General features: G+C 43.2%; 1 protein-coding gene across 1 annotated transcript in view; it reads right to left on the minus strand.

Moving 5' to 3' along the window:
- KCNH1 (potassium voltage-gated channel subfamily H member 1) overlaps window positions 1-18,451 on the minus strand; it is a 171,015-nt gene extending 152,564 nt beyond the window's left edge. Inside the window, exons 1-3 of the mRNA XM_088531827.1 lie at window positions 18,351-18,451; window positions 7,321-7,444; window positions 6,983-7,089 (exon numbers count right to left, since the gene is read on the minus strand). Of these exons, the coding sequence (XP_088387953.1) occupies window positions 6,983-7,089; window positions 7,321-7,444; window positions 18,351-18,423 (304 nt within the window). The 5' untranslated portion in view covers window positions 18,424-18,451. The remainder of the gene's footprint in view (window positions 1-6,982; window positions 7,090-7,320; window positions 7,445-18,350) is intronic.
- Between the last annotated feature and the right edge of the window lie 3,303 nt (window positions 18,452-21,754).

The following is a 21,754-nucleotide window of genomic DNA, read 5'->3' on the forward strand; positions in this document are numbered from 1 at the left end:
CTACCCTGCTTTTAAGATGCTGTGCACACATCTCAGAAACAGGAAAAAAAAATACAATTTGTCCTTTTATTCCGGCACCCGAGATACATGCTTTCATCTCATTCTCTCTGTGAATATGGTATGCTATTGCAAGAGTTTTGTAGCATGTTCTGAACGCAGCAAGACGAAAGGCTCTTCCTGCTAAGCAGTAGAAAGTTGCTGCACAGCAAGGAGTTTGAATCAACAGGGTTCTCCCCTTCTGACTTCCTTGACTACTACTCCTGCACTGCATTATTCATATTAAAAAAGAAAGGAAAAGGAAAGGATAAGGAACTGTTATACCTAGAACTACTTACAGATCTTTGCAGTCTGCCCAGTGTCAAGAAACAGCCAGATTTGCTTCCTGTCCAAAAGCAGAAGACCATTTTTTTGCCTGCAATATTTGGGTGCCCTTAGTATTTCCAGAGTGCTGCAAACAAGGGATGTTCCAGGACAGAAGGTTGAATCAAGGTGGGACGTATGGTCTGGGTACCCACCTTCCACAGTAAGAGTATCAGCACACATAAGCAGACACAAAACTCTATCAAGTCATCCTATCTGTCCCCAACACTACTCAGATTTTTTCCCTCCAGTGTATTCCCCACTATCTTGTTATTCTCTCTTGGGGGTAAGGGATAAATAGATATAAGAATCTCATCACAAGGTGAGTGTCCACAGTGCTGCATTATATGAGTTTTCCACAGTGCTCTGCAAGCAGGAGCTTAGTCATAGCAGGACTGGGATCTGAGCTGTGGGAACACACTGAGAGGTTTAGCCAAGCTGTGACTGTGCTCAATTTTTTTCCTGCATACTAGTTTAATTATCAGAAGAATTTTACTTTTTAAACATTAAACAGTTTATTTAACTATTAAACAGGAAAGGTCTAAGTATAAACCAGTTATAAATCAGGTCGGAAACTAGAATTTCAACCTCCTTCAGGCAGCCCTCATACTCCTGGTGTCAAAGCGGATGTCCCTGCTCAGCCAGACAACCACTACTGGCAAGAGGCACAAACAACCTTATTTTGATGAAAAATGTGTTTTTTCAGGTTCAGTTTATGGGTTATTCAGGCATTGAAGAAAACTGCAGCATATATTTCAGAGCTCTCACAGCAAAACAAGAGCAACATCACTTTATGCCCCAGTGTGCATTGATGTACAGCCACACAGTGACTGTTTACCAGCGTTTCCAACAATACAACTGCTTTCATTTACATTTTGTGTTCAGTCCTGGCAACCTCTCTCACTGGTGAAGTTCAAAGATGATGCCAGTACACAACAAAGAAGTAAACACTCGTGAGCCACATTGGCTTCTGTTGGAGTTGGAATCAACAGGGAAATGCAATAGGACCAGTTTTGCTAGAAAAGGAATGACACTTCAGAGTGGATGTGGAAGCAGTGTGAACTGGGAAGGAATTAAAACCTCAACAACCAACTTGTCAGTAGCCTACAGAACCAGCCTGTTCTGTAGTACCAAAACTACATAGCTAATCTCAGAATTAAGGGATGCTCTTAATGGTCTTCAAAGGTGTGAGCTTCGGGTACTCCTTAAAGGCACAGCAATTTTTAGAGATTTCATTCAGGTCCCAAATCTTCTCCAGACTAGCCCAGTAAAAATCTCTGCACTTTTATCATTTCCCGTGTGCAACACAAATACCGCTGACTCTTCCCTTTCCTCTTTTCCAGCCCTGGGATTTCAACAGTGATATGTTCTGCCCCGTGTTAAGGACACTAATAGTGAACGTGTGATTTGACTTCAGTTGAGATCCTTAGCATCTTTCATAATGTCAAAGAAAATGAGATATAAACAGTCTATTTCTGCTTCTCCCTTTGTGTCCATCACCCCAAGTATATTGATCAACCTCCTCCAGTTTTCCCTCCTGTTAGCCAGAAACAAGCTAAACTGAAAAATCAAAATCACTGTCTAAATGTGCCCTTTCTCCACACCTGGGACCATTTAACCAAAGAGGTCCAATTAACAGCCATTTTTCAAAATCCTGGTTGTTTAAATAAAAGTGCAATAAGTGGTGCTTCTTTCCCCAAAGTAAAACAAAATTAGTTTGTAAACACAAAGAAAAAATGTATGACAATTCAGCTGTTATCTTCATTGCCCTTACTGAACAGGGCAAGTGCCTCAAAGTGACACCACCTCTGTTACGACTTGATAATGTTTCAATCAGATGATGATCAGGCAAGTACTGCCCAGAACATAAAAAGCCAAGAAGCATGGAAATTAAAAAGTTAGAAGGAAAATGAAATCTTTAACTAGGTGCACAGACTGATATTTGACCACATGAGATAAAGAGCAAAAGTCTTCCCATAGAGTCCACGGTTCAGCAGAGTGTGGGCGCTGAACGAGAACAAGGCAGCTCAGCACGGCAAAGCCCGCTGCACCGTGCCGGTAACGACTGACTTGCAACACGTTCCCAGCACTTTAAAAGCTGCTGTCTTCATGTTTTCTGCAGCTGCTGCTGCTACATCCTGACAGCGAAAGCTGCTAAAGGTCAGACCTTTACATGCCAGGGTTGGCATGTAAATTTCTGCATCAATTTCAGTCCCCAAAGGTGGGACTGCTGGGCTCAGGAGTAAGCCTCTCACACTGGAGCAATACAGCAGGACAAGGTTCGGAGGGCACCCCTGCACTGAAGCAATGCCAACACAGTTTACCTAATCCTGAGCTCTCTGAAAAACAGAAGGAAGTACAAGAGAGGGGAAGACAAAGGGAAGGCTTGAAATCTTCTTTGCATTTTCAGATAAAATGTATAAGGACCGTTATTGGAAAGTCTCCTACTAAATACGTTTGGGGAAATGACAACAGCTCCTGCTGGGAACACGCTAGAAGTTCTCAAGATCAACATGAATTAACAGTTTTATGAAACCAAGCTACTTTGGTTTGACCTTCACGAAGGTAACTAACTCACACAGATGGATTTCACAGAAGAGCAGATGCAGGTGTGCACAGTGTTTGACAAGTAGAGAGCCAGATTTCAGTGGGAATCTCCGCAGGATACACACAGGTTTACACCAGTTCCCTCATTCTTTCCTGCTTCTGGTCCTACGCAATGATTTGAGTTAGTGATTTGTAAACCAAGGGCTTCCATGTGCAGACGCCAGAGGCACAGTGCACATTAATATAAATTGTTTTAACCCACATCAGTTATGAGAAACTCTCCCTAGCAGTAGTGGTCTGAAGCAAATCTTATTTTGCATAAATTAAGATTTTGTTCTCCTCTGTAGGAAGCAACAGAACTAAAGATAAGTGCAGGTGGAGTCCTTAATTACTATTTAAGATCTATTTGCCATTCTTCAGCACCTAACACCCTTCTTTTACATAAGGGTTAAAAAACAAACCAAACAAATCACAATAATAATAATAATAATAATCCTCCAAAAGTCCTTCATAGTATTAATTTATTAACTAAATTCAAGCACCCACAGATCTAGAAAGGTGAATCCCAGCACAGACGGGGAGTAAAGCCCTGCCTTCTGGGCCCTCACCATGGCACAACAACTAGAAGAGCTGCTGCTCATCTGAACCACTTTGCAGGATGTAAAGGGTTGACCTACAAGCCATCCCTTGGCTGCTGCTTACACTGGCCTTGCCAGGACCTGTAAAGAAACCCTATGAAAATTATTCTAAGTCCAAAGAGAACCTGAACTTCTAAAGCTTCCAAAAAATGATTCTAATAAGCTATGATCAACTAAGATCAGATGCAAAAATCTGTTTGAATGCATCAGGTTGTATCCTTCCCTGACTGATTTCCGCGAGGCACAGCACTGATTTGATTTTCCCGTATAAACATAAGCAAAAGTTTTGGCGTAAACAACACTTCTGCACCGGGCACTTGCATTTAATCACAACAATGAAACACTCACGTGAAAATATTGCCAACCTGTCTGTTGTCATTTTGTAGTCCATACTAAAGAAAGCCTTCACTTTGTCCCCTTCCAGGTATGACCATGAATCCCCACTGACTGCAGCAGGATGGCAACACTGAGAAAAACCTGCTGGTTCTGCACCTGCTTGTTCCAATTGCTGCCAGTTACCCTGAAGGGATCTACATTTGCAGGAAGCAATTCCTCTAGCAAGCAAAACCACTAATCACATATTCGCTAAGAAATCAAAGGCTCAGCACAAGGATCCATGAAATCCCTACTGCAACTTTATTTCAAGTTCTCAAAGAGAGGCAGTCTTTATTGGAAGAGGGAGGGTCGGATGGAGAAAGAGGAGGCCACAGTAAAAAGAGCATCCATACATACAGATGCTATGAAGGCAGAAAATGGTATGGATTTTCCGAATACTACAGCCAATGCTATTTTTAGTATCAATATTGTGATTCACAATGAAGCTTGCAGATGTATCGGAGCAATCGACATCTGGATGGATTATTCTTAAAGCCCAAACAGGTAAACACTGGCACTTGGTCACCCCCATGGAGAGCGGCGTGCCAAAAACATGTATCACCTCTAGCAGTATCTTTAAATATCTCAAACTATAGTTGACATATCTATGTAGGATTATGATATAACTCTTAAGACAAAAAAAAGAGATGATTTCTGTTCAGAAAGATAGAAGATGAAGATTGACCTGCGGTAACAGTATCTAGTTCACTTGAAACTCTTGCTTTGTTCTTTTTTTTTTTTTCTTTTTTTCCCAAATAGATAACACTGTATTATTAAACAACCAGAAGTACATTTCCTTGGTTGTCTCATTCATTCAGCAGCACAAAAACTGAAGAATAGCTTACAATTTTTCATGACTGTGAGCGTATAGGGATAGGGGACAGGTAAAGAATATCAAAAATATATTTCTTATTTAATTTATTGGCTAAACAAAAGAAAAGAAACACAACCCGTAAAAACAGAGAGAAGAAAATCAAGAGCAGAATTTTTTAAAAAAATTATTGTAACAAATTTCAGGGGCCTTGGGACCTTTCTAAATGTCTTTAAAATGAGAACAAGTTGAAACTTATCATGCCCATTGCCAAAGCAGGTAACTTCTGCAGTTGCAGGCTAAGGTTATATGGAAGTAAGCGCAAAAGAGCACAGCAGATCAGGTGCTAAATGACGAGGGAACAATACAGTATTTTCTATGATGTGGCTTATTCTCTAACAAAGTTCAAAGAACTCCCATTTTTGGCATTTTGCAGTTATAACTTTCTATTGCTATTCATCTAACAGCAGGTAAGATATCTCTAAGGCAGAAAATCCAACAAGCATAACAGCACTGTGTTTCGTTACACAGAAAAATCAGCTCCCTGCTTTTTTGTTTTTATTATTATTATTCCCATGACCATCCATGCACACAGCAGAACTGTTGCAGCTCTGCTTTCTGGCATGACCAGAACCCAGCTCTGCACAGCTGCACTTTGCTGGAGGCCGCCTCTCCCAGGGAAGTGCACAGTGGGGCAGGAAACACTCCCCACTCCACGGCTACCTGGATTTCAGCTGCATGAAAGACAGACATCCCAGGCTCTGCTACAGGCTGTATGTTGGAGCAGAGGCAGAAGAGTAGCTCTGTATCCTCTTGGTGCCAAGTCACTGTTAACACTGAGAAAATTCCAGACCTTCCTAGATCCCATGAAAGCAGCTTATTAACTTCGCTTTGGATGGATATGTCGCTATAGCCATTAACTGGACTAGGATAAGAAACGAGCTTTAGGAGGAGTAAACACTGGAGGCTGACAGTGCTACAGGGAAGGAAGCACAAAGCAAGGCCATTCAGCTGGTGCGTACAGCTCTTCTGATGAGCTGCATTAGCAGAGCTCTGCTCCAGAAAAGCCCTGACTAATGGCGAAGTGTCAGAGGTCATGCTGCATTGAACAGGTTAAAGAAAAAAGACCAGAGGACTGAAGAAACCAAAACTGCATATAGATTTCTCCCCTAAATGCTGGCAAAAGCCAATTGCATGTACTTTGGCACCACCTTCAAAGACCAGATTCATTCAGTTAGCAAACAAGCAGATGCAGGGACCAGCACTGGCAGCCGTAGTTATTAACTTCATGAATTGCTTGTGTTTCTCTCATCAGACTCCAACAGGCGACAGCAACTAGACATGGGAACTGAAAGACCAGGGACTCCACACACAAAGGCAGGCCAGATTCCCTTTCCCCAGAAAACCAGTTCCTTCCTTAGGATAACTGAGGCACAGCAATGCCTTAGTTAGGCTAACTGCAAAATCACACTGCAGCTGTCCGTGTTGTACTTCGTGGCCACTGTTGCTTCCTAGCGCAATGTTGGTCATAGCTGAAATGAGAAGCAGCCGCTAGCAGGATACTCCTGCAAGGTACCCTCTCCATGGACAAATACTAACAGCTTCATAGTCAGAAGGCAAAAATCTTTAAGTTACAGAATACAGCCTTTCACATGACATTTGGCTGTTCTTTTCAAGTTAGGCAAATAACAGTTGTTGTGCCATAGCACTGTTGACACTTGGGTGGGGCAACAAATTTTGGGAAAGTAGCTAATCTGCTGGCATATTCAGTCACTGACTCAAATTTCCATCAATTTAATGTCACATTTGGGGAATAGTTTTGTTTTTGAAATGAAAGACCTTCATCTGTAAAAATAAAAAGAAATCTGTTCACCAACTAGAAACAACTACAATTAAATACTACTTTCATTATATCAATTTTTTTAAAAAAGGCACATTTTCTGTAACAAAAAAAATATTTGTACAAGTCTACTTCAGGTATTATTACAACTGTTGAAACCTTAACAGTGTTGCCTTAAAGCATCACGCACAAATTGCTCTGAACAGCAGAACAAATTAGAGACTTGGGCTGCATTTTTGAGTGATTCTCATCCCCAGCATTCTTGGTCTTCCCTTGTATATTAACGAAGTAGGCTTTATTTTACCCTAAATTAAACATCACAGTACTCCAGGCTGACAGATATGCAGCTGATACTATAATTTAAAACAATTTTACACACCTACACAACAAACAAACATATCAGCTACTTACTGTTCTTCTTGTACATCAGGATTTCGAAGGAGTTCATCTCATAGTTCTCAAAAGTTTGCCGGACCTTGTCAATTGTATCTTTGTCTGTCAGCTCTCCATACATAAAACTGCAAATAAAGCAAGGATGTTAAATAAAAACACAAAGCCATTTATTCACAGTATGAAGAGGACCTATGTAGAAATAGCCCTTCTTTGATTTTGTCTCACCTGCAAAATGTAATTGACAGATGCAGCACCAGGAGATTAAAGTCAAACCCGGAAAAAAGATTATTTTTTCCTCAAGTAGTAAGGACAACACTAGAAGCTATTTAACAGAAAATAAATCGTTTCTCAAATACCTGCATGTGCTGCTTTTTTGCATAACTTCTGCTCTGTGATATCCTGATAGCTTGCAAAATCCATCGTTGCTGTACACAATGGGCCAATCCACTATCTGGGCATTACCCAGGACAAAATTAGTATCTGTTTGAGAGAACACATCAGTTAGACATTAGATAAGCCTGTCGTTGCCTTAGTGGAAATATTAAGCTCAGTCCCCTCACAGCTGTTCCCAGATACTACTCCCACTGTAGTCAGTAAGATTATTTCATGTCTTAATTTTAAGTAGATCTGAACTTTAAGAAAATTTTAATTATTTGCACAAAAATGAAGAAATTGGGTTTTATGCAAATGCAACACATGATGCTGGGCAGGTGAAATTCATCCTTAGTGTGAAGACAGATTGACCAGCCTGTTTCCCTTCATGCCATGTGCACTGAGCAGTGATCCATCAGCCTGAATCCAAAGTCTCTACAGAGGCAGCTCAGTGCAGGAGGGAGCTCTCTCTTCTGAGCGTAGACACCATGACTCCTCTCAACACACCCATTGCTGCTGGCCACGCAAACTCAAATACTTTTTGTATGATGCGGACGCGTGGCGCTCCAACCTAGACACCAAACAAGTCAGCTTAGCACTTACATTAGCAGAAAGAACTTGCAGTTGGTTATCCAAGCTAGACCGAGCTTCAGCCCCTAAGAACAAAGCAAGCAGCACTCACACCTCCATACTTACTGGATCTTTGCGGGCTACTTTTGCATGTTTGAGATTTCATTCAAACAATGGACATACTCAGGGCTGGACCCAAACCGCAGTTCTGTGCTGTTTTGGCTCATGTGCACTCCAATAACTACAGCTGTGCCAACCGGGACAGCAGGGCTTCTGCCTGGGCACTGAGGGGCAGCAGGAGGTGGGGGCTCCCTCATGGCTGCAAAGCCCCACTGGCTTTAGCAGGAAAAGACAGACAGCCACGAGAGACTAAGAGACACTGACACAAAAGGGCAGTCTTTAAGGGAGGCCCCTATGCTGTCTGCTTTGCAGGACCTCCACTGCTCACACAAGCACAGCTGCCATCAACAGTTCCTGCAAGCAAGAGATACAAACAAGACATTTTACCTATTAATTACAAAAAGTTTTGTTTATTTTAACTTCCCCTTTCAAAATCTTTTGTCCTGTTGCAAACTTTAAACGGCTTTAAATAAAACATTCCTGTAGCTATCTAAATCCATTGCCCAATCCCATGTGCAAGATTAAGTGTATCTTTATACACTCTTTAGAATGAAATATGCCAGCAGTATAACCTCAGGACATTTTAACTGCTTTGTTTCTCACAGCCTCTTTTAAATACCATGGTTTTTGCTTGGTTGAAGCACTTTGTTCCAAAAACAATACGTGTCTTTTACCCTTTCCTATGAATAAGTAAGCCAAGTCATTTCTCATTGCTAAAGCAAGTGTTTTTGAGTGTTTATTATAAACACGGCATTGTACTGTGTCAGGATATTTTTAAAATTTCATCAGGAAGTACAAAAAATGACAACAACATTTGCAAATATAAATGCTAGGTCACATTGTGCCCTGATCTCGTGACGTTGATTGCTTCTTGCATTCACTCCTTCCTGCTATCTCCCCTCTCAAAAGGTAACAGACCCTCCTCTCAGCTTCCTGAAGAGCTCCTTGAAAAGCTTCTGATAACTTAAGTAATGACTTTCCTTACACACTTTCCTTTCACTCGAGATCATCTTCGGTCAAGCAATCTCCATTTTTTATTAGTAGCTGTCCCTTTCCAACCACCATTACTGTGCTAATCCTCCTTTTAGCTGGCTACCAACACTTGCAGGAGGTAGGACGGCACTCTCAGTCTCTCTTTTTAACAGGTAAAAACAAAGCACAGAGCCCACAGAGGAATTTAGGCACCAGCAGGTGAGACTTCTTTAGCCCAGCTCCTAGATTCCCAGCTCCCACAAGCTTGCGAGCTGTAAGCTCCCAGCACAGCTTTGGGGAAACAGAACTGAGACACACTAATACAACAAACAGAAACATGCAAGCAATAGAAAACACTAAAGAAGGGGGTGTATTTTAAGTTTTACCTCCCCTATAATACTTAAAATGTCCATATTTTTACATCAGAACAGCTCTTGGGGATAACACCCATGACTCCTTGTGCCAGGTGACGAACCACATTCCCATTTGCTTATTTTTTGGCCCAAGAAAGCTTGATTTTTCTGATGGTTTGCTTACTTTGGAGGGGTAGAGCTTCAGAAGGGTGCTCAGAGCACATGCACACATTTCCCTTCCTCCCAACAACTAAGCACTTCGGCTGTTCTCCTGGGAAATAAGGCACTACCTGAGGGCAGCAAAAGCTCAGCCCTGATTTCAGGTCCCGAGTAATGGCTCTAATTACCAAGTCATTGAATACAGAGATGCCAACAATCTCACTAGGAAAGTTTAAGTCAGCTGTCTGCTGTTCTTCATGTGTCTCTATAGGGCAATCCTGTTGGTCTTTACAGTGTGAGCTTCTTGGGGAGGTAGGAGGTAGAATGCTTCATCTGACTGTCCAGGTTGGGTTCAGAGGTGACTGTCCAGAGATCTGGATGTGTCTGTGGAGCTTTAACGGCAGAAAGCTTGGGCACTGACCAATTCAATGATTAAAGCAGGTTTCACACCCTTCTCAAACTTCTTAAAAGAAAAAACAATAACACAAAGGTGGTTCTTTGCCTACACACAGAAAATGCCTGTATTTCTTCAGCAGGAATGTCTCAGACAACAGTGTTTTGCCTGTGTGAACTCCAGTAAGACACAGCATAATATAAGGATTCCCACTCGTAACTCCCCTGCATCGTTTATTCTGACAGATAACCCGGAGGTAGAAGGGCTGTACTCATTCCTATCATTTACATTCAATTGCATTGACATCCCTGACAACGTGCTGCTTGGAGACAGCTCATAATCTGTTAAACAGTTGTTCCTAACAGAAGAAAATATTAAATAGCATCCACTGAGGCAAATACTGCCTCTCTCTCTCTGCAAGCACAAGGGTTGGAGGGGCCAGGAAACAGCTGTGGCTCTGTTGCACAACGAGCACGAGGGAAGCTCTCGAGCATGCCGGAGAAAGCCTCGTGGGGACTTGCAAGTGGGTCACCAAAGCCAGGAAAAGGGCAGGTTGGAAGAAGCCCATGAAAAGAAATTCATTGCTAGGTCCCCTTCAAAGAGAGGGAATAAAACATACATGGGATAGCGGCAGTCCTTATATTATACAGCGACCTGAGGCCCCTCTCTTCCCATGCACCTCCTTTACCCTGGGATCAAGCCCAGCATTTCTAGCACGACATCAGTTGGGTCAGCAGGCCTGCCTGGCACAAGGAGAAGCCAGGAGCATCACCGACCCTTCTTGTGAGCTCCAAGAGCTGAGGTAAGAACCAGAGACAGCAGATTCATTTTAAAAAGACAGAAAGACAGAAAAAGAAAAGAAATCTTGGGGTTCTGTGCAGCTTCGCAGAGGTGTTTGGCACAGACTGAGCAAGACGCCTGCTCCTGCTGCAAGACCTGCTCCCATACCAGACCCAAAGCATCCCAAAGGCAGCACCACTACCTGCAGGAGCAGGGCAGGCTTGGCTGAGCCGAGTCTGCCATGCAGGCTGCTCATGAAACACCCCATTTCATATTCTCCAGACTGCATTTTCACCCAGTCAGTTCTGTTCAGTGTGGTCTCCACATGTCAGCCCTTACACACTCAAATGTCAGTCCCGTTTTGGATTACTGCTTTAAGCTAGTCATAGCTGCTTTAAAGTGATGAGAGAAAAGCATTCGAACTCCTTCCAAAATGTAAGAATGGATTTCGCTCAGTCACCAAAACCAGCACCTTCCTCCACTTACACAATACATCATCAGGGAAGAATCGTGTTCAGAAAATGTCTTTCCAAATAACACCAATCCTTTGACAACAGCAATAGCAGGTCTGTCCGATATATAACACCAGCAAAATTACCACATCCACTCAATCTTGTTGTTGCATATGCTACTTAATGGAAACTGGTCATTGGCTCCACCCTCCAAATGCCTGAGGGCAGGAAGCCCCACACAGACATGTAGCGGTGAGGACTAGCAGCCTGAGAATGAGGGGGGACTGAGAACGGGGAGAACCAGCTGGGGGGCAGGGGATCCCTTAGCTACCATGCTGCATTAGCTGGGCCTGAGAGCCAGCGCCATGTGCAGCAAGCAAACATCTTGTGTCACCAGCATATGATTAAAGACTATATCAAAGAGCACAAGGCACAAATGAGTTTCCAAACCTATTCAGTTCTTTCTTTGCATCCATTCAATTCAAGGGTTACACTTCAGGGAGAAAAGACACTGGAATCAAGTAAATTTTCATCTTAGCAGAAGAGCTGTAAATGTGTTCAAGGAAAGTACAAAACTATTCAAAGGACAGAAGAACTATTCACATAATCAAAGAAAGCTGGGAAGGCAGAACTGTCCTCTTCCACCCACTTTCTTATGTAAAAAAATGGAGTTGCATGACTACAAACATAGACGCTGTGTCGCTTTGTATTCATTTCTAAAGCGGAAGCAGGTCAATGTCTAAATATCCTACTAAACAACCTGATCTCTCTATAGAATAATGACATAGTAGCCTAAAGAATGTACTTCTTTAATATTAAGACTAAATTATTTTAAGCTGCAGCCTCAATGTAGAATACAAAACAGCATATTATAAAATCCTACAGATAGGTTCATCTGGGGTTACAAGTTTTATAGAAGTTTTATATAACGAAATATTCATTTTACAGAAACAAAAGGAGATTTAAAAGCTCCTCAGCTGCTAGAGCATGAACAAAATCCACTAAATGCAGATATTTCATTGCTCTATTCTAGCATGACTTATACAGCATGCAGAGGATAGAGCACACACAGGCTGAAGAATTATTAAAAAAATGTATTTCATCATACTTATCACAAATAACAAAGGAGACACTAACTAAAACAAAAACTTCAAGCAAATCTGTTTTAATTATTTCTGAAAGAAATGCCATTTTCAGCCAGCAACATACATAAAAATGGCTTGATTTCCACCCTTGTTATTTTACATTGTTACTGTAAATATTTCAGAGTAAGCCTCTACCACAAGAAAAAATTAAATTGAAGAGAATAATGCATTAAATGAACATTAGTTGGTATAAAGTCTGGATAATTATCTGTATTTTAGAAAGTAAAACAGAAATTAGTGCAGAATAATGGAAGATGAATGGCTGCAATGGAAAGCGCACAGAAGCTATCACTCTTATTTTACGCACAGCATCAGCATGTGCCCATCTCTGAGGGCTAGGTCCCGCTAGGTCATACTGAGAATTGAAAAAGAAAAGACATTTAGACAAAAATAGCGGCAACCACAAGTTAATTTTCAGAAATTAGAAGGTTCATCAGCTGCAGAAGTCATACATCATGCCGTTCTTTAATAAAGGACAAAAATAGTGTTTAACATTGAGATTTTACCACTTAATTGGCTAGTATTCTCCCTCCCCCAGTGTGGGCTTAAAAGAAATCCAGGAAAACACGTTTTAGTTGTATCGGTTGTATGGGTCTTCCGGACATTTAAAAAAGCCATTTGATTTACTGATTACTTCTACGCCATCAAGCACCTTGAAAGCATTTGACAAAACCTAACTCTTTGCTCACTTTTAACCATCTTAATAACAAAAGTACATTAACAAATTCTCCAATGAATACATTTCACTGAGATTTGTTTTACGATCTTGTTCCAGTATTTAATGCAGAAATACATAGGTTGAATTATCATAGTAGAACTTCTTGTGCTTTCAGAACATTATATTTAAAATACATATCAAACAGCCACATTGTGTTTTTTTCCTTACTATAAAAGTCATTTTAAGAAAATCAGGTCATATATTTGAAATGCATAAAGATGCATACACAAAATTAGAAACTCTTGGCCTAGTAAGAGCCAAAGAAATATTTTATATTCAACTCAAGCAATACTGAGGGGAAAAAAAAAAAAAAAAAAAAAGGTTGTAGACATTTTGATGTATTGACCAATTGCATGAGAAGCACAGTGTCTCCTTAGTTGTTAACTTAGGAAAGGAGGAAGATCAGCAAGAAATAAAACCCGTTCTTTGATTTCATTCTCAATTTGTGAAAGTGTCTCTAACACTGAGCCTACAAGTTGTCCCCTGTGGTCTACGACAGTCTGCTGCTTGCATCCCTAAATGCACTGATTCAATCAATGCTAATAAAGACAACTATGCTTGCGGATTTGGATAAAAATGCTTTTGGATGGAATCCTGAATACAAAGAGTTTTGCAGGATTAGAAACAAAAGGAGATGGGCACAAACACTTCATTGGTTCATCCATCAGATGTCAGATTTATGGAGGATAAAATCCACTTTGCACAGGGCAAGCCATAGCAATGCAAGAGAAACAAAATCTTCCACTAAGACCAACCTGTGCACATATGGTACCATTTTATTACTGACCCTGCAGTTTTCTGTGCCAGCTGAGGCTTTGGCCATGTGTTTCTGTGCAAGGTAAAAACCGCACTTGTGAGGTCCAGATCCCTCTGAACGGTTACGTTGATTTTTTTTAATGCTGAAATTAGCACACTGAAATCAAGTGATTGTCAAGAAAAGATGGATGAGGCTTTAAACTAGCAGCAAGGAGCAGAAAATCTCCGGGATGTCTGTGCCAGGCTTCCTAGGCAGACTGTCTGGGAGACATGAGAGTTAGGATAGCTTAGCCCGGGCACTTTATCTTGTAAGGAATACATCCATATTGCCTGTCCCTGCACACATTTAACTTTCTTCCCTCAGTAGTTTTATGCCCAAAACAGTCACTGAAATAAATTTCCCTGTTCCACAGAACCTCGCCAGGTCACACCGGGACATAATTTACCCGTGACACAAGGTTTTTGAGATGGTCCTCTCTAAAGACCGAGTTTCACCCAATATTGGTTGAAGACTCAATATACACTATGAAAGTCCTGAACTGGCAGGAAATCAAATATATTCCACCAAGAAGGAAGAGAAAATCTTATTGCACCCCAGAACATGGAGGAAATATGTCTGCACTGCTGCTAGCCCCAAATTGACCCAGCTGCAGCCAGGTCTGTACCTCCACACAGTGCTTTCGGTTCTGAAAAGAGTGCCAGAAAGCAGCAGGCAGGGCTAAGCTGCAGCAGGCACAGCGTGGCCAGGCTAAGGACCAGTTATGAACACTTCAAGTTAATAATTATTTTATTCAAGTGCAAAAAAATATGAAAATACAGCTCAGTTTAGTTTCTCACTCTGTATGTTAGTGTCTTTTGCATTTCCCTTTGGCTGAAGGCAAAGACAGGTTGCTCGGCTTCTGAGCTGTTTATAAGGAAGGAATTTCTCTCATAGGTCTCAGGCACAGTGTTGGAAGGGCCAGGCTGCAGAATGTTTACTTCACTGGTAACTTATGGTTTCCAGTGGAAGCAATGCCATAAATCAAGGAAACAGCTGTCACTCTCAGGATCTGTGTCTGAAAGTGCTTTTCTTTCCTTCTGCAGGGGCTCACCTCATCCTCCAAAGGGCGCAGGCTTGCTTCCACACCTGGTGTCTCCTTAGCGAGGTCTCAGGGGATTTAGTGGAAGTAAGACATTCACACAAGTCATATGCCCTCAAACGTGCCCTTTCTCCAGCCTCCTTTCGTGATCAATAAACAAGAAAAAAGTCCTGCGACTTACACTGAAACTGCAAAGCCATGCAAACACAAGGCCTGGCTTTGCCATCCTTCCATATGAAGAATTCTCATGCATCTCAGGGAGAATTTTGACCATGGAAGAACTGCAGAATCCAGACAGCAATTACGTAAACCTAAAGTATTTTTGACTCCAGTTATTGATAAAGCAACAGAATATCACATAAAATTAGTTTTCTCTGTAACTTACTGCATCATTTGAATTGAGTACCATGGCCATGAATCAAGATTATAACTATTATTTTTATACTGCTTTGTATACTGTTGGGTGTATTATGTTACTGAAGGGAAAACACTAGTATCACATGAGCAGTATCCATTAGGGGCTAGTGATTATTTGCGTGCTGCACTATTCTACAGCCTGCTCTCATTTTCCATCCCATTGGACATTCTAGTCTTTAAATATTTCAATGCTTCAAACAAATTTTTGTCAACCAAGCGCTACAAGCAACATTTATTTTTCTAATTCTACCTGTCTAGTTTAAAGGCGAAAAAAATAAACATGAAATACAAGGCAAGAAGGGGCCAGTGTTTCAGGTCCTTAGGATTTTTTCCACAGACTTTCTATGTGGATGTGGAAGATACTCATTTCAAAGAAGGAAGAACCTTATTATGCTCACAGTCTGTCCAACAGGTCCTCCTGTGAGGTGTGATGAAATAGCAGAGGGCCAGGTGAGATCCACAGGTCTAGGCTGATGACACTTTGTATATCCCTTCCCATGGGTACCGGCTTAGGACCATCCAATCCCAGAAAGCATCCAAGGATGGACTAAGAAATTCCAAATTCCTTCTTTACTGCAACACAGGGAAAGGAAATACACTGCAGCTCCTAACCTTGCCTTAGGTCTTCTGGCTGGCATTTCATGAATGAGAACCTAAGGAACCAGCAGTCTCTCAGTTTATTTGCAACTTAAGGAGAAGCTCTTGCCCCTAAAATCTCTTCAAGAGACAATTCAGACCGAGGGAGTTTGGGGCAAATCTTGCTGCAGATGGTGAGATACAAATATGAGCAAAATACTAAGCCTAAGGGAAAACCCCTCAGCTTGCACTGTTGTACACTGCTACTGCCTTTAGCAATTAAAGCTGCAGCAGCTTGCCAGGCTCATACTTAACATGAACTGCTGTCCAAAGAATTACTTGCAAAATTACTGGTAAAAATAGCATAATTAGTGCTGTCTTTACAGCACTTTCCAAAAGTGCTTGCATGCCCGTTACTTTACTACTCTAAGGTCCCTTTCACCGAGTTAATACCCCCAGTGTATAACATACAGCAAGAGGGTGTTTTCCTGACATGTTTTCTGCAATTGGGGTGCATGTACACGCACCACAAGTAAAGCTCTTGCCTAGCACCAGTTTCAGTTCTGTGACTAAATTCTTCTCCTTCCACAGAAGAAAGGGAGCCTTCCTCAAAGTGGAAACATCCATATATATGTATCTATTTAATATCTGTTGGCACTACTTAAGTTGCAGGTGTCGGCAAATAAATTCTGGGCTTCTTGTCAGATTGTATTTGGCAAATCTCAAATGACCTAGATAGTTTCATTGTGGGTCACATTAGTACCCAACTCAATGAGATGGAGAAGGGGGAGCCAAACCTCAGACTTCACAGGCCCATTTAAGCGCTCCTCCTGCGGGTATCCCAAAGGCCAAGCAGGCTGGCCACAAAGAAACAGGCAAGAAGGAAGGAGCTGGGATGCTTCCCTATTGCCTGATGCCGACCAACACTGTGAAGCCAAACGGAAAGGAGGCTGTGCTGAAAGAGATGGAGGTCCCATATTTGAACTGATTCACACAGCAATTTAATGCGATGCCCTCACATTACAGCAGAGCTTGAAGGTGCAATGTGGAAGGAATGGGCTTCCAAACCTTAGTCACTTCCCAGAACTTCCCCTAATATGTCTCAACTGCGCATCACTTCCTAATAGACTTAAGTCTAAAAGACTAAAAACTTGTATTTTTTACAGCCCTCGGGACTTGCTGAGCATTTGGAAATGCTGGCATTTTACCTGTGCCATCTAACACCGAGCTCTGTCATGACACAGTCTTAATAACGAGGGAAGAGGGGGGAAAACAGAGCACGGCTCCTGCTGCATGACCTCCCCTCTCATCCCTAGCACCCAACCGATTTGTTGAAACAAGCTCTTGGCACTGAAAGTCAGGGGAGAAAATTGTTTTTTTTTAATGAAGAAAATTATTCACAAGCCCAGGGCAGGTCAAGAAAAGCATTAGATAACTGATGTTGGAAGACTGGAGGTACAGTCTGCATGCAATGAAATGCAACGTTTCATTTCCAAAGAAGAGGGCAGAATTCACCAAAAGGATAGCTGGCATTTTTTCAGACACAGTTTTCAACCCTTCCTATAGGAAAGTTATGGAGGAAAACAACCTATATAGGGAGTCTTGCAATCCTATGTGAAAATGGGCTCATCTTGGTTCTTATCAAAGGTTATTATCGGAGAAAAAGCCGGTAATTAAAAATAAATAAATAAATAGCCTTGAAAGCCACCCTTTGTAATCCTGGAACAATTCGAGCGTTTAGCAGCTTATCAGAAGAGTTGTCTTTACGTTATCAGAACAGAATTGACCATAATCTTTTTCTAATTAACTCATCCTGCCTTGTGTTCATAAGGAGCTAGATCCTGCATATTCTCCATCACGCTACAAGTCCCTAATGCCCCAAGTAGCCCCTCTGAAGTCAACAGAAGCCTTCAAAAAATGGCAGAACTTGTTCTCGGGGCTTTACGCAACGCACACGCCTCGGTTCACACAACGGCACGAACGCTTGGACGGCGCCCGCTCAGTGCGGGCGCAGCTTCTGCTAAGTCCTCAAGTGAGCGAGTCCGGAGGGCATTAATGCATATTTGCACGCAGTTGTGAAATTCGAGGCATTTTCCACTCCACGGTCTTCCAAGGGAAAAGACTCGGTTGCAGTACGCTAGCAAAACACATAAATAAGGAAATAAAAATATTCTGCCCCCAGCCCTCACAACGGCGAACTCTCTCCGCACTTGCAACGCTTCCCCCCGCCGCCCCACGCCGCGCTCGCAGGGCGCGCCCTGGACCCCCGCGCTGCCCCCCGCAGCCCCGGCCGGACCCGGCGCGCAGCCCCGCGGAGCCGCCGCACCTGCCGCCCCCTCGGCGCACCGGCTCCGCGGCCGGCGGGGGCTGCCCGCAGCCCGGCCCTGGCGGCAGCGCCGCGGGCGCCAGGGGGGCTCCGCGCCGCTGAGCGCGGGGGCGTCCCGCGGGGAGGGCGCCTCGCCGCGCCGGCTCCCTCGCCCCGCGCCGGGGCCGGGGCAGCGGCGCCCGCCCCCGCTCACCCACCGTTGGACCTCCGCACGATGTTCTCCAGGAAGGTGTTCTGGGGCGCCACCAGCCCTCGCCGGCCCCCGGCCATCGTGTCGCTGCGGGCAGCGCCGCGCCCGGCGCTCCGCTCAGGGCCGCGCGGCGCCGCGCTCTGCCGCCCCGCGCCTCATGCCGCCGGCTGGGCTGTGCGGCACCAGCCCGCCCGCCGCCTCCCGCGCACCGCAGCCCCGCGCCCGCCGCCGCCGGACCCGCCCGCAGCGCCCCCTGCCGCCCGCCGCCGCCGCGCCGCCGCCCGCCGCAAGGCCGGGCCGGCAGCGCCATCGTCTGGCGACGGCGGGAGCGGCGCCCCAACGGCCGCGGGGCCAACGGCCGCGCGCTAACGGCCGCTGGGATAACGGCCGCGCGCTAACGGCCGCTGGGATAACGGCCGCGCCCGAAGAGCCGCGAGGCTAACGGCGCTGAGGGAAGCAATCTCCCCTGACGGTCCCGTCTCCTGCCGGCGCCCGGCGCGGCGGGACGTGGGCTCTGCCCCGCCGCGTCTGGAGCCCCTCGGGAAGCGCCGCCGCCGCCGCCGCCGCCGCCTGGGCGCCCCGAGGCAGCTGAGGGTTCCCGCTCCCGCCGGCCGGCACCTGCTGCTGGCGGCTGCCTCTGTCACACCAGCTTAAATCGAGCTCTTTCCTGAGATGATTTCTTCTAAAAGGTTGCTTAGTGTTAGGCGATCAAGCCAGCAGCAGCTCAGACAATGTGATAAGCTATTTAAATATAACCTTTGACAGGTCTTAACGTCTTTGATGCCTCTGAAATGTTTAATTTACAAAGGCTTTTTCTTCGGGGATTAAGCTACTTTGTTCTTTCCCCTTACCAATCTATCAGTAAATGGGAAATACTCAGATCTCTTTAGCGACAGGTTTTCTTGCTGGTGTTGGCAGTAATGCCTCATTAAGCACAGTACCTGCAGGCTTTGCATCTTAGGGCATATCCAAGACCATAATATGCTTTTGCATGATCGCGTAAGGGAAAAGCTATTTATTACAAAGCTGGTGAATAACACAAGGCCAGAATGATGGTCTGTGATTATTTTGCAGGCAGGGGACAACTCCACTGCAGCAGGAGCTGCCGGTGAGTGTCCCTGCGATGGCAGCAGATCCCACAAGTGACGGAGCTGCGCCCTGGGAGCTGCCTCTGACCTGTTCTGAACTGCATGCTGCTGGCCAGTCCTGATCTACTGCCAGAACGCTGAGACCTTGAGACCTTGCAGCTTTTTTTTTTTTTTTTTAAACAATCAGCAAGTGACACAGTAAAAAATAAAAGCCAGGTATTGCCCGGAAAGTGTGACTGGCTGCAGTCCAGGTTGCACATATTCAAGCATAAATTCATGCATGAAGTAAAACTTTGGTCCAGTCTCCGACTATCTGATTTTTCAAAGCATCATGCTTTGAAAAAAAAAGAAAAAAGAAAAAAAAAAAGAAAAAAAGCATCACACTTTGAAAAATACTCAGTTAAAGTTAACATTTCAGCTAGATTGCAGTTTCTGCCTAGCTTCCCACAACACTGCAGGTTAAGTATGCTGTTATATAAAATGAAAGACTTCTCCTTTACCTCCTCCCTTCTCTAGACTTTTTCCGCACTGCAAAATAGGTTCCTGCTGATGGTGAGAGCTTTTCACCATCGGGGCACAGATTCCTGTGCAAATTCCTTTGGGCTGCAGAGTCCTAAGCTACCGTTCCACTTGGAGCAGCTGCTGCAAGAAAGGACGGATTCGCCTTCATCCAAGCCAGGCACCACCCTCCTTTAAGTGAAAACCAGCCTGAGAAGAAACCCAGCACCAGAGGCAAGTGAGGAAAGGCAGCTGGCTGTGGAAGTGGGCAAAACCTCCCTTTTCAGCAGCACGCTGCACTTAATGTCCACCCATTTACTGACAGGTTGTGAGCTCCAGTGTTGATGCATACAATGTTGAAAATTCTAACATTAATAAAAACAGTAGTTCTTTAAACTGCTGCCACTATGGTAGCCCATGCACAGCGTGCTGTATTTTATCCAGTCTTTCATCTGAGGAAGATCACCCCAAGACATGTAAAAAATAAAAGTGTAGGAACAGGAGGAGGTACTGAGATCATTTCTTTCACCTCTTCACAGGATTCACTCCTGAGAGATAACTCTACTTTAAAACTCCATTGATGCAGCCATACAACATCTCCAGCCATCCAACCTGCTCAAACACCTCATGGTAAGAAAAAAATATATTTTTTTTCATATATATTTATTTATAAATTTAAGGAAAAATATCCTAAAATATAGGTTAAATAATGCAGTCCTTGAAGACAGTAAAAACTCTTTTGTGAACACAAAACACCTTACTCTTCTGTAAGGTGTCCAGTGTGCAAAAAAGATGTTGTAATGCTCCCTTTTCAGCTTTCAACGCTCCCTCCCGAGCCTTTCAGTCCAAACAAACCCAGTTCTTCAGGAGTTCAGAGAGACTTCTGCTCTGAGACACTGCATTGGTGTTAGTTCTTCGCAACCTGTCGTATCACTTTCACAGCATCCAATAAGTAAAACAGTGATTGGAAAAGCCAAACATCCAAAATGTAATTATTTAACCACTGCAAACCAGTGGTTTTTTCAAGGTCTTTTTAATTTCTATCCTGTTCTTCACACCATCTTTTGTTCTTCATTGAGAAAGTTACAATCAAAAAGTAAAACAATAGTAAAATTTTTAGATGATAACAAACAGCTACTAACTTTAAACAGAACATTTGATTTTTAAATTGACTTCCATTCGTATACTACCATATGGCTTTTGCTATATTGTCAAAATAAAATATGTGAATTGATACAAAACAGATTACAGAGGACCAATGATAAGTTACTCTACCATACAGAAGCTAAACAACAAAAAGAAAAATCTGAATTCAAACTGAAATGGCTAAACATTTACTTTATTTATATACATCAACCAGACAACTATTGTTTTACAGATTTCTTACCTCCAGAAATTTGCAGGCTAAGGTCCCATCTATCTACACGCATACATGAGTACTTAGCTAATTGTGATTAATACTATTTGTTATAAAAAAAAAAAGCAACAAGAAACAAGAGTTTTACCTTAAAAGAAATGTGAGTCCATAATAGATTAAGTACACTGATAATTATTAAAGGGGAAGAATTTGGGAGAGTGGCTATGCCACTTAATCCATTAACTGATTTCTGTAACTTGTCTTAACCAAAAATGTTCCAGTCGTCATCATAGTTAACTCTGAGGTTCTTAAAGGACCGATTATTTCAGCATCCTAAAACTAAATAGAACTTCTAAAGAAATACTCAGCTGAATAGACAACTGCAGATCTGAGAACTGAATGATAGTTAGCTGTTCCCAAATGACCATAATAAATTTGTCAAAAATAAGATATGGACATTTTTCCAGT

This window comes from Tinamus guttatus, unplaced genomic scaffold, assembly GCF_059628265.1.
Source record: "Tinamus guttatus ecotype Peru unplaced genomic scaffold, ASM5962826v1 Tinamus_guttatus_pri_ptg000033l, whole genome shotgun sequence".
NCBI lineage: Eukaryota > Metazoa > Chordata > Aves > Tinamiformes > Tinamidae > Tinamus > Tinamus guttatus.